The sequence below is a fragment of the Perna viridis genome, chromosome 12 (assembly GCF_037379345.1).
Source record: "Perna viridis isolate PV_CMFRI_1.1 ecotype Kerala chromosome 12, ASM3737934v1, whole genome shotgun sequence".
NCBI lineage: Eukaryota > Metazoa > Mollusca > Bivalvia > Mytilida > Mytilidae > Perna > Perna viridis.
Window position 1 is genome coordinate 30,341,453 of NC_142456.1, and position 24,132 is coordinate 30,365,584.

General features: G+C 33.2%; 1 protein-coding gene across 10 annotated transcripts in view; it reads left to right on the forward strand.

Moving 5' to 3' along the window:
* Positions 1 to 2,847: 2,847 nt before the first annotated feature.
* The window catches only part of LOC148601984 (ATP-dependent chromatin remodeler Mi-2-like), a 37,433-nt gene continuing 16,148 nt past the window's right edge, over positions 2,848 to 24,132 (forward strand). For 9 of the 10 annotated variants that reach the window (XM_088555792.1, XM_088555797.1, XM_088555790.1 and 6 more), the window contains exons 1-26: positions 2,858 to 3,059; positions 3,790 to 3,888; positions 8,048 to 8,163; positions 8,982 to 9,068; positions 9,361 to 9,697; positions 10,339 to 10,487; positions 10,629 to 10,841; positions 11,368 to 11,511; positions 12,000 to 12,176; positions 12,426 to 12,548; positions 13,525 to 13,605; positions 14,344 to 14,558; positions 15,103 to 15,340; positions 15,764 to 15,955; positions 16,319 to 16,455; positions 17,212 to 17,413; positions 17,694 to 17,815; positions 18,219 to 18,392; positions 18,730 to 18,868; positions 19,324 to 19,455; positions 19,756 to 19,873; positions 20,454 to 20,578; positions 21,238 to 21,475; positions 22,290 to 22,450; positions 22,857 to 23,136; positions 23,595 to 23,674. In XM_088555792.1, coding sequence (XP_088411918.1) covers positions 2,999 to 3,059; positions 3,790 to 3,888; positions 8,048 to 8,163; positions 8,982 to 9,068; positions 9,361 to 9,697; positions 10,339 to 10,487; positions 10,629 to 10,841; positions 11,368 to 11,511; positions 12,000 to 12,176; positions 12,426 to 12,548; positions 13,525 to 13,605; positions 14,344 to 14,558; positions 15,103 to 15,340; positions 15,764 to 15,955; positions 16,319 to 16,455; positions 17,212 to 17,413; positions 17,694 to 17,815; positions 18,219 to 18,392; positions 18,730 to 18,868; positions 19,324 to 19,455; positions 19,756 to 19,873; positions 20,454 to 20,578; positions 21,238 to 21,475; positions 22,290 to 22,450; positions 22,857 to 23,136; positions 23,595 to 23,674 — 4,140 coding nt within the window. In that variant the 5' untranslated portion in view covers positions 2,858 to 2,998. Of the gene's footprint in view, positions 3,060 to 3,789; positions 3,889 to 8,047; positions 8,164 to 8,981; positions 9,069 to 9,360; positions 9,698 to 10,338; positions 10,488 to 10,628; positions 10,842 to 11,367; positions 11,512 to 11,999; positions 12,177 to 12,425; positions 12,549 to 13,524; positions 13,606 to 14,343; positions 14,559 to 15,102; positions 15,341 to 15,763; positions 15,956 to 16,318; positions 16,456 to 17,211; positions 17,414 to 17,693; positions 17,816 to 18,218; positions 18,393 to 18,729; positions 18,869 to 19,323; positions 19,456 to 19,755; positions 19,874 to 20,453; positions 20,579 to 21,237; positions 21,476 to 22,289; positions 22,451 to 22,856; positions 23,137 to 23,594; positions 23,675 to 24,132 lie in introns of all 10 variants that reach the window. The other variant, XM_088555795.1, reaches the window with a different exon arrangement.

The window sequence follows — 24,132 nt, forward strand, 5'->3', positions numbered from 1 at the left end:
AGGCCGGACCCGTCCTTCATGAATCTGCATGTATCTTCGTTGCCACCCATTAAAATCGTGAAATCCTATTACTTTCTACACGTGAGAGCGTAATGGGAAATATGAGAATTCTTCTAAATGATGACTATAGAAGTACCCGATGCGCCAATGAGGTTTCCTGAAGTCAGTTTTTAGATGAACGAGCAAAAATGAAACAATATCCCTTAAATTTCTTTTGGTGGTTGATCGATATATTGGTAACCTTAGCTTGTACCCCTGAAGACTTCTGGAGACAGGCAAATGCTAAAGATTGACAATTTTAATACAGATAGCTCATATTGTTAAACTGATACTTAATAATTATAAATTCTCCATTCCACTAACGACACCCGCGTCGATCTTTTCTAACGCCCGCGCCCCGTGCAGGTCCGGGTGTTAAAAGAATAGGCCTGCAGCAGCGCTAAGCTTGTCGTAAAAGGCGACTAAATAGTGCTCAGAAACCTAGCCGGGGGCTAGGCGCTCTGCCCACAGAGCAACTGGGATGTGTGCCCCAGGTGGGGTACCCCTGGCGTGTTACATGCTGGGGTTGTCAGGCTATAATACGGAAAACCTGACCGCAAACCATAGTGGTGCACCGTGTTGGGAAAGATGCCACGTTCCTCGCACGTTAAAGAACCCTGCTGTGGTATTCGATAGGAGTAGGAACCTTTGCGCTCCGCCACAGGAGGCTAAATTGCCCGACCTTACCCATCCCCCTTTTTCCAGTGGCAATCAAAATTTGTCGACCCTATTATCCTTGTGACCCATCCTTTTTTTCATTTCATGTTCATTTTATCATCCATTTCATGTTCATTGTCTGAATATAGCTGAAATATTGCTGCTCGGACGTTAAACCCCAACAAACATCTAACGCCCGCTCTTGTTAATTTATGCATGTCATAATTCTAGATCCGCCACTGAATTGTCAATTCCTAATTATCATATAAGAGAAAACATTTATTTATCCAGACAATATTTATGTTCTTTTCTTCACTCTCCAATCTTTTCTCGTGCAAAACCCGTAGCGGATGCAGAAAATCAATTTAAGGGCCACCGTGGGCACAGAAGAGTCCTCGATAAACACATTTTATTGCACATATAAACACACAAAAATACGCTTTTTTATATATTTTGCAAATTGATTAGCAACACCCCATCCCCGTCCCCTCTAGATCCGCCGATGTATAAAGAGTACTCACTCCGGGCTCTTTCGGTTAATTTCGTGTAAAACTTTGGCAACAAAGAGAAACAAGTAGCCTTAATGGAACCCTTGGGTAACATTCCCTTTCAAAATCTCTGGGTCCGCCCACGGCCCTGCACAGTATACACGTACATGTAAAAGTACTTTTTTCCTTGCAACGGTCGTTCTGATAACTACCATTATATGCGATGTATAAAATCCCCGAAACTAGGATTGTTTAACGATGATACGTCATCTATATAGCGGAAACTGAGATTAAATTAAGAATCTATTGCAAAACGATTTTCTTTCTGAGAAATTATTACCTCCTTTTACCAGGCTGGAGTTTATACAATTTACTTTCACAAAATTCCAGGTACATTATATATGCGAACTTGTAATGAAATAAATAGAACATATAATATTATCCTCATATAAATGTTTTATTAATAAAATATTTGTTGCATTTCTAGTAGTTCTGATGATACTTAATTACAGCAACAGCTACGTCATAAGATTTGTGGACCACGCAATAAGTATCCCATGATGGATAAAACTGGTAATAAGACATACAAACTCGATATATATTTTCATTGTTTTCATATTATTCAAGTTTGTCTTATAATGAGGGAGTCAATAAAGTAAATTATACTTGTCAGCGACATAATATATTTGTAACTATGAAGTCCCTATTCTAGCCAATATGCCATTAGTGGCTTTATTTTTACACTGTATTTGATATAATGAAATGTCTTTTTTTCTTTTCTCTTATGGAGGTTTAATTATATATAGATGAAAAACTTTAAAATTTACACAGTTTGCAGATTAAATGTTCTCAATAAAAAGACCGCGCCACTGCCTACTGTGTAGATTGTGAGATTTTCCGTGTTTCTAAGATCTTACACTGGAAGGGCAAATTATACATATTCTTAGAAATACTTGTTTAAGTGAAATAAAAAAAAATCTTGAGACTACATGGTCTTTGCAGGGGTTAGCCACTGTTTCAGAATATTTATCATATTCTAATTATTGAAGTCGAACAAGAAATTAATGTTTTAGAGTTCAAAGTCAAGCAAAGTAATTCACTGAACTCGAGGTCTCGCGTTTTGGAAATTTAAGGAACGTGAAAGTGATCGAAAATGCAACATGTATGACCTAATTATTTATTACAAAAGGTTAAAGAAGTCGCTTACACTCCGTGGGATTATTTCCAAAATTTGATAAGTTTAAGATATATTTTCATATTCGATATTTTTATGGGGTTCGTACTTCTTAATTTGCAATATAAATGATATTTTGTGCATTTGTGGTTATTTTTCACAAAAAGAATAAAGATGTTCAATTTTTGTCATCTTAGCAATAATACGTCGAGGCTCTCTATGAGATAATACATATGTTTATTTTTAGTATTTGAAAGACATAAAAAGTGTCATTTAAATAATTATACAATTTATTATTACTTCAAGAAATTTCCAGGTGTTACAACAAGGATGATTTAGATCTTGAAGATATAATGCTTTACCTTTTTGAAACAATAGATTATAACCAAAGGGTACTTCGATTTTGCTCCTCATTAAATCACGTGATCAGTTATTAACTAAATCAAGAAAATTATGGGATGTATCAACCAATCATTGACGTCATACTGCGCATGTTCGATTGATATTTCAGCGACGCTGGGGGAAAGGACAGGGCACCCAAAATTGGCGATTTAAAAATCAAAACAAAACTTTGATGCCACCCCTAGGAAATCGTTGAAATACAATCCTCAGTTAATTAAGAGCTTAACTAAGTTTGAAAATGCCAGGTGGGAAGTTTGATGAAGATGAAAATATGGAATTTGACGAAGAGGCCGGCGAAGGTAAAACCAATCAGACATTGTTTAATTAGCTTTCTGTAACAAAGCATATTTCACCTTTTGAAATTTGTACCTAGATTGATTTAGGATAGATTTATTGTTACATTTGTATTGTTATATTCACATGACACCCATAATTCACCCTTGAAGCGCACATGTAAACTTAAACATGTTCAAAATTCAACTCAACCACGAGATTCGGAATCCCCCCTTTGTTCATTTGCATATTTGTGGTAAATACAGTCTATTTTTACGTTGTGTCTGGAAGTAGGCGCTTTTATAACTTTCAGTATGTTATGTTCTTTACTAGAAATGATTATGTCGTGCGAAAATCAAATTTCATTGCAATTAAGTAATCAATTTATTAACGTGATGGGGATAAATATCGAGCTAAATATCGACGGTGTCGGCATGTCTTTGCGCATGACCAAAGTTATTTTAGTTAATGGGGTCATCTCAGCAACAAACTTATGGATGACTTTAAGGTCTAAAATGTTTAAATCCGAAAGAAAAGTCGTAAATTGTGGAATGAGAAGAAACATCATTTTTTTTTACTGGATTGTTAATTGTCCCAAATAAGGATGGAGTTAAAATAGTAACACCACATGGTCTAGTTTCACTTTCAGTTTAGTTTCATGGTCATAGACATACCACAGAAAACTTGAAAAATCAAAATTTAAAAAAGAAGGAATATTGAAATTCCAACATGTCATGTAGTCTATATTGATTTCAGACATGCAGCCTTCTTCACTATTCCAAATGTCTAAATTACCAACTTCACCCTTAGCCCCTGTGACTGAGACAAAAGAGTCTATACGTTTGGGAATTAATTGTAAGTACTGGTTCCAATCTTCCTGCTTCTGCTTTCAGTTTGCATGTTTGGTTAGATGGAGCCCAGTACATGTTAGAATATTTTTTTGATTATTACCTAAAAAAATGCATTTGGGAAAGAAAGTTTACATAGTTTGGAGTTATTGTTTTTCTTGCTTTGATAGTACTGTTACATGTACAGTCACTTATATCTTATTATTTTTCTTGCTTTGATAGTACTGTTACATGTACAGTCACTTATATCTGAATAAATTCATGTCTCTGTTGTGTATGCTAATCAGTACCAAAATAAAATTTGTGATGTATTCTTCCTCATATGGTTTATATTCTTTCCCACATGTATATATCTTGCACATTACTTCTGATCCAAAACTTGTTTACCCAGAAAGTTCAAATTGAATTAATACTCTTTGTAAATGAACTCCCTATTAAATCTTAGTTAAATTTTTGGGTGTAATCCAAAGTGGTAATTTCTTGCAAGTTTTATCAGTTATTTTAACTCTGATTATGGGAAAACGATGTACCAGAAAGTTTGTTTTTTATGATCTTCAGATGAAGGTACATTTTGTTCATATAATCTCCTGAAAGAGACTTATTTTGTAGCAGACTGATTTAACTATTTAGTTCAGTTATTCAAACAGGTTTTGAATCTACAGAATGTGCTATGAATACTATTTTATATTTATCAGTGTATCGTGACTTTTTTTTTACATGTCTGTGTATCTTATATTCATGAACTGTATTATTATTATTATTATTATTTATTTTTTTTAAGGTTCGTTTACATGTAAGATATCATTTTCACATTCTTCATGCATATTATGGCAACAAAGTCATAAAAGGAGGTTTATTTCTCAAATTAGTAGTGTAACTTGTGTCCATGTATAATCTACAGGGGTACTAGTAGATGTAGGCATTGAATTTTATTTTAAAATTACATGTAACTATATTTTTTATGGTAAAGAGTCTAGAAAACATATAGACAATCATTAATACTAGTTATCAGGTAATTTATTTGTTCCTTGTCATCAAATTGATTGTTGTAACATCATTTTATAATACTCCCACTCAAAGAGTGGTTGCTACATGTATATTTGAATCGCATTGTCCATCCATCTGAATTTTTTGTCTTATTATTTATCTCTTCTCCTAATGAATGGAATGATTTCAAATTTGGTATTTGGCTTCATGGGCATATGTTTTAAGCAATTTTCAGTCTTTCCAAAGGTTCAGTTTTTTTTTTTCAAGACAATCGGTACTGTGATGACATACTCTTTTCAGGACTGAACCAAGTTTTATCGTCCATTTTGACCTGAATCAAGAATGACAAATATAAGAAATTTTCCAGTCTTCCGGTCTGGCATTCCGGATTTTTTACTGGTCCTGTCACATTTTACCAGTGATATCAGACAGTCTGATGAACCTTCAGAAAGACTGAATTTTGGTTGTTCTCCAATATCAACTTCCTGTGACTGTACGAGTGCAACTTAAGTGAGACTTCCACTGAATTCCTTCTACATTTATACATGTATATTATTTGTTTTATGTCTTCTTATCGAATAAACTTTCATTTTCAGCTTATTTGTGTAGTCACATATTCACATAATGAGATAACACAGGATTGGAAATTCACTGAAAAATGATAATGTAACCAGTTTTGAATGATATGAATTTTGTAGAAAAAGGTGATCCAAATTATATTTTTGAAAGTTGCTCAGACAGAATGGTAAAGCTAGTATTTCAAACTATAAATAATGATTTCATTGTACAGACATGTAGCTACATTTAGGTATAGATGTTTGACAATAGAGTAAAAATGCAAAAAAAATTGAGGTCAGTACAAACTCTCTATTAAGTGACCACACAAACTTCAGGATCATGTTATTTGGAATCAATTGGTTTTCATGCATTATCTGGGTTATTAGTAAGTTGATCTTGATAAAATTAGTATTTATTGGGTGGTGATAGGCATTCCTTAAAATTTATATGAATACTCAAGTGTGTGAGTATAAATCTTTATTGAGTTGTACAACAAGTTTACTAACTCCAAAATCCAACTGTAATTCAGTTTAGAGGCAAGTCCATATACATGTACATGAAGGAAGAAAGGGCAACATTTCCTGGTTTGTTGAGAAAACGCGAGTGTGTAAAAGTGTATGAATCTAAATCATGTACTATTTGTACAAGGTCCCATACCCCAAAAAGGTTTTGATGACTTTATGGGTTATGGCCCTAAGCTTGTAAGATCAGGGACCGAAAAGGGGTAAGATTAAAAAATTTTATAAACAGGCTAAAGGGCTAAAGTTGCTGTAACTCAAACAGGTTTAAGCATAGACTGTATTCTTTTATTCTACAAGTTTTGTATTTCTTTGGTCTGATTTTACAATTCTGTTGTTCTGGTCAGAATCCTGTGCTTTGTTTAATTTAAATTTAAATTCGGAGTTACTTAAATATTGTCGATTCAGGTTCCAACTGTGGCTGTATCATGATGCGTTCTGCAAAGCATTTTATTTAGCTACACATATGATATAGTTTTGAGTATTTATTATTTGTTGTGTGCATTTTTGATTCTTTGGGTAGGTATGACCTTTGTCCTTTGCCCTATAACATGTTTGAATAAGCATATTCCTTCAGTTTGATGAATTCAGGGATTGTACAGGTCCTTGAATCCTGTATTATTGCCAAAAGTCCTTAAAAAGTCATGGAATTTTATTCAAATGACATATTGTTTTATTAATTGTTGAAATAATAAAAAACAAAATGCTAGAAAACTGTAAAACCAAGAAAACCAAGTGGGTTGAAAATGAAGAATACAAATGTTGGCATCAAAGAGGATGTGGTGCAGGAAAGGCCAGATGCACAATCTGTGCAAAAGACATTGACATTTCGACCGTGGGGGAATCGGCTACGTTGGCCAAAACATATTGAAGGGCCAAAATATTCACAGAATTAGTGCCAAGTTTTTTATAGGTCAAAGCAATCTAATCCGGGTAAATCTGGAACTTAAGAAGCTTAGATTCTGCTCCTGTTAGAAGTCATGATATGGCATACATAAATATGCTGACAATAATTGAAAAAAAATGCACAATTGTTTGTGGTTTTGGTTGTGGAATACTAAAAAAAAAAATCCTTGAAAAGTCTTGGAAAATTGGAACAAAAAAGGTGTATGGACCCTGTGACTTACAAGAAATGTGTGAATTACTGCCAATCATAGTTTTGAGTTTATATTTACATTTGCAGCAACATATGTACATTTTGTAGCTTTGATTCTAACCACCATAACTACCAAAATACCGAGTACCTTTAGCCTTTATTCGAATATTTGATAAATTGGACACATGCGTTGTTCTTTTGAATTCATTGAAATTGACTTGTCTCAGACATTTTTAGTGATTAAATAAAAGTATCGCAGGAGAATGTTTTCAATTTGTATTAAGCAATGCATGAAAAAATGATTATATTGGTATGCAAGTCAAATTTTACAGTTATGGCACATTTTTAACTCTATTTTGTATATACATGTATGCTGAAATCAATGACATACATGTACATGTACATCAACTGTTTGCATCACATTTTCATGTAATGAACTACTAGCTTTTAGTTTCAGGTTTGCATAAGAGATGCATGTTGTACATGAAGAACACTCATTTTAATTCAGATGTTGATACCTTAATTTTAAGATCAATATTAATCATTATACGTATACATGTAGAGCTCTAAGAATTGAATGTCACATGTTAATAGATGGTCTACCATTATGTTTAGAACTTTTGCTGTTAATCCTCAGTGCCATCAAATTTGGATAATTACTGAAGTCTGAGAAAATTCTTGACTTTGACATCATCAATTTCAAAGACTTTGATTAGAGTCACCTGGAAGTTTATAACATTTTCAGACCTAAGTTATTTGTAAGTATTGTGGCACTCAGAAAATGAAAAAGAAGAAGAATTAGAAGATGAAAATGCAGACCATACAAAGTTCTGCCACACATTTAAGTGGTTCTGAAAGTTTTTTTTCTTTCTGAATGAGGAAAAATATTCAATGATGTTATAGGTAATAATTTGTATGGATTTATAGAAGGTTAAAAAAAAATAAGGTCACTACAAAAAGTATGTGTAGCTGCATACTTAAATAGTTGTCTTCTCTCTACTTATCAGATGAAAGCTTTGACGAGGAAGCAGCTTCAGAGAAAAAAGTAAAGAAAAGAAAGAAGAAAGATGGTGAAAGACAAAAACGCAAAAAGAAGAAAAAGAAACATGATGATGAAATTGTAGTATGTTGATTAATTTCGTCATTTTCTTCCGTATTTAACACTGGACTCTTGCTTCTGAGTGATTCAGACAAAATGATGAAAATCTTTGTATTTAGCCCCTCTCTTTGACCTGCATTTCTTGAATATCTTTGTTAGTTGTGTTACACTTGTGATTTACAGAACTGAAAAATATACAACTGGCCAATGAACCATTGCACATTTGGACATGTAAAAAGAATGTGTGCTGATGAAACTCTTATGGTGACCTCTGTATTCATTAAGTTTAAAACAATGACATACATATCTTAAAGCTTCTTAATTATACCCCCGCTCCGAAGGATAGGAGGGTATGCTGTTTACCTTTGTCTGTGTGAGCTATTGCCATCACTATGTGTTCTACGTCATGTTGGTGATATCTTGATTTAATCACTACTATGCCATCACTCATAAATGGGGGTATCACTAGTATGTCACAGATTTTTTGTTTCGTTTCTTTTTTAAAACTTCATTGAATTGAGTTGTAGATTTGAAACAGCGTTCTAGAAGTTTAGAAATTTAAGGCCATACTTTGGGAATAACTATCCTAGAACAGAAATCAACTAAATTTATAAATGTAACTTCTCCTAGTCTGAATTCAACAGGGAAGAGAAATGGACACATTGTCAGGGGGTTTACAAAGTGATTCATTCTGACGCAATTAAAGGAATTTCTCTTTTTCAAATCTGGACTCTACTGCTCTGTTTCTTTTATTAGACTATGTTTACTTCTGATTTTGCTGTTTGTTTGTTTTTTTTTTTTTTTGGCCTTGTAATACATGTAGCATTTGTTTATATCTACAGGATTATGGCAGATCTGATGATGAAGATTACTCACCTCCAAAGAAACAGAGAAAGCAGAAGGGACCTGCAGTTACCCCTACTGCTAAGGTACTGCTAAAACTGTTGGCTTTATTTATTGTTTTGTGTCAATGGGTCTGAATTTGTTATTTTGTGCAAAACCTCATTCCTCCCCCCCCCCCCCACACACATACTTATTCACATGGCAATGAAGTTGTGCAATGCAGGCAGGACTTGAATATGGTACCAAAGTCCCTTAATGAGGTTCCCTTCAAGTCTCAACCCAAAATGTTTCTTATGTGCAGAAAAGAAATACATCATTAATTTTGAAACTGATTCAGGGTGTATAAAGGTTTAATTTCACTGTCCTTTTTTTTTCCAGAGTGACAAATCACCCTCCGAGAAAATAGCAGAGGAACTAGGTGTAAATAATATTGAAATAGAGTATTCAGATGATGATTTCACATCACTTAACAATTATAAACTGTTCAAAGAACATATACAGCCTCTGGTACAAGAGGCCAACCCCAAAGTTCCGATGGAAAGAATGGTAACACTGATAGGTGCTAAGTGGAAGGAATTTGCCAAGCTTGTGGCTGAGAGACACAAAAGAGATACAAGCACAAGTACGCCTCCATCAGCAAAGAAAGCCGAGGAAACTCCTGGAAGGAGGAGGGAAACAGATGAGGGAAAGGACTCCTCTTATGTTCAAGAAAAAGGTAATAAAGTAGATATTAAAAGTATCGTAATCAGATTAATACTCTTCATGTATATAAAAAATGGAAAATGCTGAAGTGCTGAGTGTTACTGAAACAGGGGATATCATAGAGGTGAAATTCATAGGTAACACAAAAGCTGACACAAGGTCAAACAACAGGAATGACAAAAAGATATACAAAACACATGGTAGGCTGCATGAACTCGCCACCCTTTTTACAAAATTGAAAAGGAGAAAAATAATACAGTGTAAAGCTATGGCATACTTCTTAATGTTCAATTGTATTTAATCAAAATCATGTGAATATTTGCAGTTGAGAGAATATGCCTTTAAATGGATTTTTATCAAAATAATAGCAAGGGATTGAATACTGGTTTGTAATGTATTTAGAACTTGTCTAGAATTTGGAAATTGACAGTTTTATTTGGAAGACAATTATCATGATTTTAAACCATCTTTGGTTGGCATGTTTTTAACTTGTTAAGGTTAAATTTAGTAACAGAACAATATTCAGACATGAACAAGCATAGTAGAAATTGAATTCCGTATGTAAATTGGAAAGTTTGCTTTGCCTGGTTTTCCAGATCAAGTTTGAATTCTTGGAGGCAAATTACAATTAAAATAATGATTTTTTTTGTCCAGAAACTGGTGAAAGTGGAGGTGATATGTCAGAAGAAGAGCAAGAAGAGGACGAACCAGAGGGAAGACCAAAGAAAAAAGGAAGGAAGAAAACAGTTGCTCCTATCAAAATCAAAATTGGCAAGAAACGAAAGAAGAAGAAGAAGAATTCTGTAAGTTGATCTTGTTGGATGTATAATCCATATTCAAGGTAGTTCTGATAATCTGTTCTTTTATCCCTAATTTAATGTTTGCAGATTTGATATATTCATCTAACAGTTATTTCATATTTGATGATTCTATGTCATTGACAGGATGAAGAAGACAATGCATACAACACAAGTGATGAAGAGTTTGATCGTCAGTTGGAAGAGGCCGCCAGGTTGGAGGAAGAGGCAAAGGCAGAAGAAGCCGCTCTGCCAAAGAAAAAGTCCAAGACAAAACGAGGTCGGGGTAGAGGGGCAAGAAAGAAGACAAAATTGACAAATAAATTCCCAAACAATGATCCTGATGCTGAAGGATACGAGGTTGGTATCCATAATTCATATATTAGGTGATTGTCATTGCTAGATAGAAATGGAGAAATTGGGACTGGTACCATGCCCTCTCAATGTCCCATGCCTCTTCTCCCTCTGAGGGCTAATTTCAAAGTGCCCTGATGGAATATAAATTAACATTAGAAATAAAAATATGGTGAAACACAACAAGTACACCACCAAATGACATTAATACAAGATAGTATATACTTTCATACTTTACTTAAAGGTCTACAACATGTGTAAACAGCACCTTTAGATTTGAACAATAAATGTGATAAAATCCACAGAATGATTACAATTAAAAATCAACTAAGGAGTAAAACTACAGAGACACATAAATGACATCTCATGACAGTTGACAGGTACATGAAATCTGTGGTGGGATAAAATAGTTTTATAAGGCCTTAACTGTCCCCTTTTAATGTAAGGTCAAAATTGAAGTATTACAAACACTTTAAATGTTAGCATTTCTCTGCTTCAATTAATTAAGTTGAGTATTTTTTATCGATTTCAGACTGACCATCAAGACTATTGTGAGGTATGCCAACAAGGAGGGGAGATAATCCTCTGTGATACATGTCCGAGGGCTTACCATTTGGTCTGTTTAGAACCAGAACTGGAAGAAGCCCCTGAGGGTAAATGGAGCTGTCCTAGATGTGTAAGTCTCTTACTGAGAAATTTTTGTACATTAAATATGCATAAACATACCATATAATGACCTAAAGGTTTGTTTTGGTTGCTTAAAAATTGAACCAAGAAGTCTGTAAGGCTTTTTTGAAATATCTTCCTATAAAAGAGTAATCAAGGGAACCAGACAGGATTCAAGTGGAAATTGAAAGAATCTACTCCAACAATTAGACTAGACAGGAAAAAAAGACACACACAACAAAGAAAATGAAGTAACCCAAATAATGCATACAAAGACAATAAAGTAACTGGCAACTCAGATTTCACTTGGATCAGTTGCACTGGTTGGGCAAGTGTCCTATGATTTTCTAGAAACACCTGCAATGTTGCTCATCAATGGAATGCTTCTGTCTGTTATTGATAATAGATCTTTTTGTCATTTTTTTCAGGAAGTAGAAGGTATTAAGGAACAAGAAGAGCTGTTATTGATAATTTATCTTTTTTTTGTCATTTTTTCAGGAAGGAGAAGGTATTAAAGAACAAGAAGAAGATGAACACATGGAATTTTGTCGCGTATGTAAAGATGGTGGAGAACTTCTGTGTTGTGATCAATGTCCATCGGCATATCATGTCCACTGTCTCAGTCCACCAATCAAACACATTCCTGATGGTGATTGGCATTGTCCAAGATGTTCAGTAAGTTGTTCTGTCCAGAGTTACTGCCCATGTTTTTACTACACTGTTACCTTGGACTTGGAAAAGAATTTAATCTGTGCATATTTGTTAAATGTGCAGTAATCTTAATGCACGAAATTTAATTTAAATTCATAGGCAAGCCAAAAGATATCCTGTCAGCTGTTTAAAACTCATGATTTTTTTTATGTTCTGCTTGCATACAAAAAAAAGTCTTTATTTTACCCCCAATCATTTTATTTTTTAATATAGCAAGAACCACTGAAGGGAAGAGTTGCAAAGATTCTGACATGGAAATGGACTGAACCACCAGCAGAGGAGGGAAAAATGGAGGAATTAGACCACACTCACCCACATCTCCCATCAGTTAAAAAGGTATCCACATGATCTTGAGGTTTTTCAATAATTTAAGCAATGTATGGTCATATATATACGACACCTTAATGATATTGCTTTTCAATAGAAATTTGATGGTAAGAACCACAGCAATGCATTCCCCAATCAATATAAGTGCCTTCACAGTATTTTTTATAGTAATGTATTTTGATAACTGTAGAAGTATTTCTTTCTCTTGATATCAGGCTTATTATACAAGTGGCACTTATTATACTCCCTTTTGCAAAGTGAGGGATATATAGTTATCCTTACATCTGTTGCTCAGGGGGAACCAATCTATTATCCATTACTCCTCCTACACCTAAATGGAGTTGAATGAAACTTTCACAGGATCTTTATAACATGTTCCTATTGTGCATCTCCTATTTTAGATTTTGATACGAATCAATTTGGGGGTTTGACATAGCAAAACATGGACTTTGTTATTTATGATTATTTATGGGGACATGTGGGAGCCCATCTCATATCTGTTACTCCCTCTACACCACTGAATGGAATTGAATGAAACTTTCACAGAATCTTCTCATGCACTTGATTGTTTGGATTTCGATCCAATTCATTATGGAGGTCAATAGATATATGTAACCAAAAAGGGAAGTATCAAGTTAATGTACACTGCTCACATTTATACTAGCTTATTTATGAGTTAAGTTCTGATTATATCAGCGGGGTATACTGTTTTAACTTGTATACTTGTCTGTCATTCCGTTTGTAATCAGAACTTTTGTAACATTTTTCTTAAGGACTACTGATCATAGCCAGTTGATATTTGGTATGCATCATCATCTAGTGATCCTATACAGCGTTTACAGGTTTCAGTTCTGTTGGACAAGTACTTTCTGTTTATGGACTTGGTTTATTTTCAAACAAATTTACTGACTTTTTTTTATTTTCCATTTATGTGAAAAGTAAAAAAATATATATGTCTCTAATTTTAATTCTCCATTTATTTCAGAATCGTAAGCCTACACGAGAATTCTTTGTAAAGTGGGCCAACATGTCATACTGGCACTGTAGTTGGATATCAGAAATAGCCGTATGTTATTCTTACTTAGAACATGTAGTTGTATATTATAAAGTATGTATAATTGTTGTATATTATTTAGTAGAAGGGAGAAGGAATTAAACTGCACAGGTAAATATTTTTTCATATGAATAAAGTTCACGTGGAATTCATATCATCAGTGATTTTCGGATGAATTTCACATGGTGAAAATCGGGTGATAGTATGGTGAATGTTGGTCAGGCGGGTGGGCAGGAAAATAATTTTCATAAGAAGTACTAATTGCAGCCTCGTGATACTTGGTATCCAGCATCAGGTACGTATCCCATACCTTGGGATTTATATATATGTGACTAAGAGCCAAAATAAGGCTGTTTCACAATGCCAAAAGCATGACATTTTTCTCAAAATGATCCCTAAAGTTCTCAAAATCCTGATATTTAATTCATTTAATATGACATGTCTGGTCAGGGCTCAACAATTAAGATAAAAAAAACTTTTTTTATTGCTGCTTTTAAAATGCTCAAAAATTCACATTTCTTCTGTAGGTAAGAAAGGTATCATTTTGCCTGTGTATAACAAATACTCTAAAGAATTTCAGATTTTATTTGACTTGAAAATTCACGTTTTGTTTTGGTTCTGATTAAAAGCTACAAAAGATCATAGACTTTATGGAGTCAAGTGGATCCTAAATTCTTTGTCAGAACTCAGTCATGAATTCAATAATATTTCTTGTCAGATAGTTTATATGAAGTTTTTTTTTTTGAATAGCTTGATGTATACCACCCAGCCATGTTCAGATTTTATATGAGAAAAAATGATATGGATGAACCGCCACCTTTAGAAGATGGTAGTAGTTATGGACAGAAAGATTTCCACAAAGATAAACACAAAAGGGGAAGTGATGGGGTGAACTTGGAGGAGAAATATTATAAATATGGAGTACGACCTGAGTGGTTACAGATACACAGGGTTATTGCTCATAGGTCTGCTTTATTTTAGACTTACAAAGGAAAAGTTGCAATTTATATTTATACAGTGAAACCTGCCTTATCTGAACTCCTTTTGGATTGAGAAATGTGTTGGTTAAGGCAGTTGGTTTGTTTACACAGGTTGTAGTTTTTCCTGTGTAAAGTTAATTTGTTTACTGTAGATTCTTTACTGTAATCATGTTGTAACTGGCTTGATAATTGTATTGAAGAAGTTAGAATACTAGTAGGAGCAACTTATTAACTTGTTTGAGTGCTGTTTTTTTACAGTCTGTTTCCATAGTGTGGCATTTATTTTGTGAATTTGACTGATTAGTTTTAAATGTGTATGATTTTCCATCTTAGAAATCCTCAAGAATTCGGTCACGCACATTTAAAATAATTACTGGGTAGCCCAACAGCATGGTCCTATGTCAAATATGAAATATGAGATTAAAAAAACAGTGATTTCATGTCTTATACATGGCCATTAGTGTAACTCCATTAAGTACAGCTGAAATTAACTCTATCAGTAAACTACTGTAACAAATTTTCATTGTAGAAATTCCAAAGAAGTTCGGTGGTATTTGGTCAAATGGTGTGATCTCCCATATGATCAATCAACGTGGGAGCGAGAGGATGGTGACATACTTGGTCTGAAAAATGCTATTGATAATTATGAAGTTCTTAAGGCTGTTACTAACTTTGGTGACAGGAAGGGACCAGGAAAAAAGAAAAAGAAAAAAGACTTGCCTGCTGAAGTTATAGCTAAACTCCCACCAGCTGTCCCAACTTCTGATGTAAGTATTGGTGACACTGGTATTACAGACCAGGTTTGCTTTATTGCAATGTTCTGCCTTTTCAAATCCAGATGTAACTGATATGATTCCCTTTTTTTAACTGTTTATTGACTTCCAATTTTGTTCATTTCCATTTCATATGTTCACCTCCTATGATCGGGTCTGATTTGAGAAGATAAAGTAATTTTAACATAGTTCAGTTTCGGAGAAAGTGAAAGAACCTCGCTGAAGTTTAGATTTATGTCATGTATTTATACTTGAAGAAGGTATTTAGGTTTTGAGAAATTCTTAGAAACTACATATCTGGCATATTATATACACTGTATATGTAAGTTTAAAAAGAATCGTAGATTTTTTTTGTGAAAGAATAGTTTTATGTGCACGAAAAGAAGGTTGACAATTTGATGTTCTGTTTTCTTTTAGCTAAGAAAGAAGTTAGAAAACCAGCCAGAGTATATTAATGAAACTGGCGGAACATTGCATGGATACCAGATGGAAGGTTTGAACTGGTTACGTTACTCCTGGGCTAATGGCACGGACACAATCTTGGCTGATGAAATGGGTCTGGGTAAAACTATACAGACCATTACCTTCCTTTACTCATTATATAAAGAGGTAAGTTTTTTGAAACATCGAAAAAAAAAAGTCTTGATAAGAAATAGTGTAATTTACTATTTTTGAAAACATGGAGATAATTTTATGGTACATGTATTTCATGTTATTTTTAATTAACTGCAACATCAATGATTTTTTCCTGTCCTTTCTCTAATAACCTATGCATGAATAGACTGCTAAAATATATATATATTTAGATGAATGTGTGAATTTGTCTTCCTCAGCCAACAAATTTATGGATATGTCTGATTAAATTACCAACAGTTATATTAGACAAAGGAAAAAATATTCCTTGATGCTGTTTCCATTACATGTATAGAAAATCCGCTGTTTTCTGTATGAATTTTGTCATCAATATTTTAGGGACACTGTAAAGGCCCATTCTTGATCAGTGCACCTCTATCAACCATCATTAACTGGGAGAGAGAATTTGAATTCTGGGCTCCTGATCTCTATGTTGTGACTTACATTGGTGATAAAGATTGTAGACAGGTTATCAGGTAAGGTAGCAAACAGTAGTTGGTTTCAAAAAATGATGGAAGTGTTGAAGCATAGTTAGTTTTGATGTCATAATAGAAAATAGCATTGTAATGTCATTTCTTAAATTTTACTCTTAGGACATCTGTGAAATTGCCCATCACAGCCTGAACATGTTTTACTTTGTTTACACTGTCTTTATCTTATAATACAGTCCTAATATTGAAATAAATTGTTGAATGCCAGGACCTATGTTATATGATACTTACTAGATTTATGATTGGTTGAAGGTGTTAATGGAATCTGTCACTAGTATTTAATTGATGTCATTGCAACTATGGTGAAAGTTTTTGCTATGCTTTCAAAAGTGACATACATGTACACAGGCAGATGTTGTTCATGTACAATTCATGTGAATCCAGCTTAACATGAACTTCACATAAACTTAACATGAAATGAAAATGATCACCTAGCTTTATATGAAAAGTTCCACAAAATTCTGCTGAAGGCTTACTTTGTCTCAAATGTCATTTGCTTGATTCAGGTGAAAATCATATAAAATAATTTTGCCTGTAAATATATATTTTAAATGCCAGTTTTATACTTATCGATTGTCATTTGAAGTTACTTTTACTGGTACCCTGATTTGGTAATGATTGCTCTCAATCATTGTCATCTTATTTAAAAATGATTTGAATGTTCGCTAAAATCCAAAATGACATTATGAGATTAATTGAGTAATGTGTTCTATTTTCTTTTTTTTTTTTTTCTTCTAATAGAGATTATGAGTTTTCATTTGATGAGGGGGCAATCCGAGGTGGACCTAAAGCCTGTCGTATGAAGGCAGATGCTACTGTTAAATTCCATGTCCTACTGACCTCCTATGAATTGATCAGTATAGATACAGCTACCCTAGGCTCTGTAGATTGGCAAGTTCTAGTTGTAGATGAAGCTCACAGATTAAAGAATAATCAGTCTAAGGTTTGTGTTAAGAAATACTGCTTGTCTTAAGTAGTATGATGGCTCATTGTTCTCATTGAATATTTGTATCATTGTTACATGTTAGATTGGCAGAAATATCCACCAATTATAAAAAAAGGTTTAAATTTTGAAAATGTAATTTTTCATACCCCATATTTAACCATATATCACATTAGAAGGAATTAATATGTTTTGGGAGTATTTTTTTATATTTGTGTCACAATGTCAAGGACAACCACTATTGTGTAGACATTTACAAGATTTATGATATTCCTTACAGTTCTTCAAAGTTTTGTCAAATTACAAGATTCAGTATAAACTGTTATTGACTGGTACTCCGCTACAGAATAATCTAGAAGAACTTTTCCATTTACTCAACTTCCTAAGTTCAGCAAATTTCCAGTAAGTATAATTATCATTGATAATTTAAATAAGAAATATTGAATTAATGATTTTGATATATTCGCTTACAGTAAACAGACATGTTTATTAATCTAGCTTCTGTTTTTGTTTTACATTTGTTTCTTTCAACACCTGTTAGTCCTAAAGTTAGGCTTTAAGACTATGTTATTCTAATGTTAGAATTTAAGTCAAAACAGTCAACTTCAATGGGAAGCTGTGTATGACACATTTATATTAAAAAAAAATTCTAACTAGGCAAAATAATGACTTCTATTTTGTAAAGATATAAATGTTAAAACTAGTTTTAAGAACTTAAACCTACAAAGAAAAAAAAATCGCAAAAACTTCATATATATTAGTTAGAGAAATATAATGCTTAAACTTAGAAATTGCACCCTTTCAGTGACTTACAAGGATTCCTTGATGAGTTTGCTGAGATCTCCAAAGAAGAGCAAGTAAAGAAGTTGCACAATTTATTAGGTCCTCACTTACTGAGAAGATTAAAGGCTGATGTACTCAAAGGAATGCCTTCAAAGAGTGAATTTATTGTCAGAGTAGAATTAAGTCCCATGCAAAAGTGAGTACTTTAAAAAAAAAAAAAAAAAAAAACAACTCAACATCTGGGCCCATTAACAAAAAACTGGAAAAACTATGTGCGTCGGAAGAAGTTATTAACTGGTTGTGACATCATCATTTTAAATGACTTTGATTTGTGTTACTTGGAATATCCTTAGACTTGGACTTGGTATTGTTAGCTCCAGAATGTAGACATTTTGGTTGAATCCCTTCAAATCAATACTGTAAAAAAGATATAATGGTTTAATTTTTTTGTCTATGAACATTTAGAGTAGCTTTGTGTGTAGTGTATAAAAATTCTCTAATGTAAATGCATTAATGAACTCCTTTTACTTTAGGAAGTACTACAAATATATATTGACCAGAAATTTTAGTGCTCTGAATGTAAAGGGAGGTAATCAGGTGTCATTACTGAACATCATGATGGATCTGAAGAAATGTTGTAATCATCCTTATTTGTTCCCTACAGCTGCTAATGTAAGTGATAAAAATGTTTCAGTGGTAATGTTTTTAATTTTCTTGTTGGGTCTTTAAATGCAGTCTTATTTCTGGTGGGTCTTTTATTCTTAACAGGAATTTTTATACTGCATTTTATTTCAATGATATACAATAAATCAGAGTTTTGATTTAGTGCAAGCATTTTTAATAATTGTAACTATACTGTGTACTTAAGATTCATATGCTATAAAATCACCTCTTCTGAGTAAAAGAATACATACTACTATAGTTGGATTATCTTTTAACCTTCTATTTACTTCCAATTTATCAACTTTTGTTTTTGTTTCCATATAATTTGCTCTGATTCAAGCAGTGATTTTTTTTTTGTACAGAATAATCGATTAATCATCTTTATTGTAGGAAGCCCCTAAGCTGCTCTGATATAAGCAGTGATCTTTTTGTACAAAATAATTGATTAGTCAACTTTATTGTAGGAAGCCCCTAAGCTACCGAATGGAATGTTTGAAGGGACAGGATTAACTAAAGCCAGTGGTAAACTGGAGTTGTTGTCTAAAATGTTGAGGAAGTTAAAAGATACAGGACATAGAGTTCTTATCTTCTCTCAGGTTAGTTTGAAGAGAGTTCTTATCGTGGCACAGGTTAGGTTTGAAGAGAGTTCATATCTCTCAGGAAGCAAATTTTTGGTTCTCCATATGCTTTTACTGAATATAAAGAGGCTTCTTAGTTGTAACTAAGTTAAACATTTAAGTGTCATCATCAAAAACTAAACAGAAATTTAAAAAAAGATCCTAATATATTTCTCACTTGTATCCACTACATGGAAAGATTTCTTAAGAAGAAGAAACTAATTTTGAGTTGAAATGAACAATGGTGTAATTCTTTAATGAAGTCTTCTCTGGTTTTAGATGACAAAAGTGTTAGATATATTGGAAGATTTCTTAGAAAATGAAGGTTACAGATATGAGAGAATTGATGGTGGTATAACTGGAAGTGTTCGACAGGAGAGCATTGACAGATTTAATGGTAAATATATGGTGAACATTTCTCGTTGCAATTTTCATGTTTATCTGTTGATAGATGAATTTCAAATTTGGTACAAATGTTTGTGGACTTATATAGTTGTTGCATATGTCGTAAGCCTTTTTGGATGCTGAATATAACAATTTTCTGTATGAATGGGGTGTACCTAAAATGTTAACGGTGTAACTTCATGCTATCTTTGGTTGTTAAAATCATAAACTGATTTTACAAAAATCTTGAAATGAATTGATGTCTATTATAGGACTCGCTGCTTCAGGAACCAAACACTATTTTTTTAAGTTAATTTTCATGTCTTTGAGGATAAGAAGTTTTATGGGTGATTAGAATACATATAAATAAAGAAGTTTAATGGGTGCTGTTGATTAAATGGAGGGTAACTTTATTTTTCAGATTTTATCTTTTACCCTTTTCCAGTAATAAAAAACAAATATTCTTGTGATTGCATTGAACTAGTAGTTACATTGGAAACATGTATGGAAAACATTTTACATTTGGAGGTATCTTTTTGTGCAATTAAAAATTGGTTAAATTTGTAACTTGCTGGTTTTCTTTTTTTTTTCAGCCCCTGGAGCAGAGCAGTTTGTATTCCTGTTGTCTACCAGAGCTGGTGGTCTGGGTATTAATTTAGCTACTGCAGATACAGTTATCATTTATGACTCCGATTGGAATCCTCATAATGATATTCAGGTATACTTAAATGATTCTTGTTCTCTGTAATACTGACAGTTACGAACATAAAGATTTTGTATCTGTGCCTTTGGATCTTGAAATTGCAGGTTGTCAGTTGACATGAACAGTTTCTATGAAGCTTTAGTCACATGATCACAGAAGAATTTTTAAGGAATATAATCCATACTATAATCCAATTTTTAATTTTGTGGATACATACATTTGTATTTTTGTGTTTCAGTATATCAACTTGATTTCACTGCTGCTATTCATGACTAAATCTCTGTTCAATATGTTTTTCATAATAAAAGACCTTATTTATTTCGATTTAATTTCACTATGTTTCTTTGCTTGGGAAATTTGCAAAATTTGATAGCTTGTCAAAATTCGTTGATTTACAGTATATTGTTCTGAACAAAAAGTGTCAAGCATAATACTTGTGTTGTGTTTTCACAATATTTGGAAGGAATTTTTCTATTAGCAGTGAAGACTTACAGATGAATTTCTACTTTTAAGAGCGTTTTTCTAATTGAATGCAATGCAATTATTGGATTGTTTAATCATACAACTTTTAACTTCCCAGCTCCTTGGTTTAACAGAAGACATCCATTTTGTTATTACATGTATGTTATTGCTTTGTATTGAAGTTATATAGACAGACTCTGCTCCCTTTGTAGGCATTCAGTCGAGCCCATAGAATAGGACAAGCCAATAAGGTGATGATTTACCGATTTGTCACCAGGGCATCTGTTGAAGAGAGAATTACGCAGGTGGCCAAGAAAAAGATGATGTTGACCCACTTGGTTGTACGACCAGGGTTGGGTAATAAGACAACTAACATGTCTAAACAAGAATTGGATGATATTCTTAAGTTTGGTACTGAGGAGTTGTTCAAAGATGATACGGATAGTAAAGGTTGGTACGATAAGTTTATATAAATGTACATGGATAAATTTTAATTGTGTAGGGAATCTGGTATAGTTAAGTGTATTTAAGTTTCAGAGAAGAGGATGAAGGTAGTAATAGAAGTATATAAGTTATATTCGTACTACTTGGTCTGAGTAATGGCACATCTTCAGAAAATTTACCTATATTTTTCTTGGAAATAGACACACCATATTGATTTAGTTTTCTGCAATGTTAGTGAGTACTATGACAGTTGGGTAGAGTTGTTCTTCCCTAGATTAAATAACAATTACCTGATGAACTTTCATTGGTAGTTGACTGCCCAATTGAGAAGGAGATTTAAATTTGTTATGAGTACATATTGAATTGTTTGATAGAAGTGTGAATCTCCTTCTTAGTTACCCAGTATGCACTTTAAGTATTAGGGAGCAATGAATTGCTAATATGATTTTCATTCCCAAGAATGTTGCTTCATGTGTAAAATAAACAATCTTTATCATATAGATAGTAGTGATTTAATGAATGTTCTGAGTGTAAAAATATTTGATAATTCACGCTGTGAAATGAATTCAGTAATTTCACTGACGGGACTTTCTCCTGCCAAAAGGTCACAATATGAATATTAAACCTCTATGCACAAAAATTAAAACTTCCACTGAAAATAGCAATGAAAAATGGAGAAAATCTGTAGCTTGGAATTAAATTTCATGGTTTACCTTACCCATGAAATCCACAGAAATTGGTACCCTACAAACTGTAGTACTTTCACAGTATCCTATTATTATTATTATTGCATTATAATCGAGTATTGTATTATCATTAGGAGATGAAGAAGGCTCTGATAACAGAATTGTGTATGATGATGAAGCTATTAACAAATTACTGGACAGAACACAAGAAGGCCAGGAAGAGAAGGAGGAAGCCATGAACGAATATCTTGATTCATTTAAAGTGGCTAAATATGCCGTCAAAGATATTGAGGATGTAAGCAAAATGACTTTGACTTGTTGACATTGAAATTTGTAAGGATGAAAATATTGAAGGATTTGATAGTCCAATTTTGATAATAGAAAATTTTGTCATCCATGAAAATGATGATACAGAAAATGCTTCCAGTAACTTGTTATCATGAAATAGTTGAGTAACAATATGACTTAAGCTTAGCCTAAAGTGATGGAGCTATTTTTACTGGAATACCATATAAGTTTGTGTGACTATAAGTTTAAATAATCTCTTCTTAATTGCATAGGTCATTTCTGAAATATTTCACTACTGACAGAAACCAATCATGTTTCAGAGAATCTACATATGTACATGAAGGACGTCTGACACTTTGTCCGAATAACTTCAGTTTGAAATGTTTAGCACATAATGAATATTCTTTTTATAGGATGAAGAGCCAGAGACCGAGGTCTTGAAACAGGAAGCAGAACATGCTGACCCTGCCTACTGGGAGAAACTTCTACGCCATCATTATGAACAGCAACAGGAAGATCTGGCTCGTACACTAGGCAAAGGCAAGCGTGTGCGTAAGCAGGTCAACTATAATGACGCTATGACAGTACAGGATGATGATACATGGAAGGAAAATGTATCAGATTTTGATTCAGATTTCAGTGCCAATGGTGAAAATGATGATGATGATGATGACTTTGAAGAGAGAGAAGCAGGTATACTTATATATTTAACAGTTTATGTTGTTATTCTTAAGAGAAAAAAATGCTCAGATATAAAACATGTGGGAAAAGCAGGAAAACAGATGGCACATTTACGTAAATTTGATATGAATCTATGAATACATACCCTGTTTGAATAGTGGACTCTGTCAAAACTAGCATTCAAATGACCAACATTGAAATGTTGGATTAGCCAAGGTGTTGGAATCCTTTGGGTAAGGAGTTCTCCAAAGTTGTTTTGGGGGACTAAATAGATGTGTGGAATTTGACAGGAAGTTGGAAATCTCAAGAATTGAACTGGTCAGGTTCCATTGTGTTAAGAAATACTTTGTTGTTGCAAGTATCATAAGTTAAGTCATAGGTATGAAACATTTATCTTTAACCTTATATATAGAATATCAGAATTAATGGAGAAAGAATTAATATAATAAAAATTCACACTTCAATTTCAGGTCGTAAGTCTCGAAGAGACCGATCAGATAAAGACCGTCCACTGCCACCCCTTCTTGCCAGGGTTAACGGACAGATTGAGGTATGATGTTCACTAGACCATTGAGTGCTTGCCATCGTATTACAAACAAAATATTGCAGTAATTTTTCTGTGGTATAAAGTTAGTGTTATCCTGTCTGAACACCCTGGATATTACTTAGTATAAGTTATATCCTTCCCTTAACAGACAGACATTAATTTTACTGTATTTAGGAAGGCATGCTGTAGTCAATGCATGACTTTTAAAGGCACAGTAATACATTTGTGGTATATACATGTATTGACATGCTTATAGTAGGAAACTACATGAAAATTGAGCATTAATAGTTATAGTCGTCTTGAAAGTGCTATCAATATTTAAAAACATAGTTCAAATTTATTTGTGTTTTGGGCTGAGTTTCTGGAAAATTATTTACGATACTTTTACATAAATAGAATGTGACTATATAGAGATTTATACCCAATAATCCTATCTGATAACACCAATTAGTGTCCTTTTC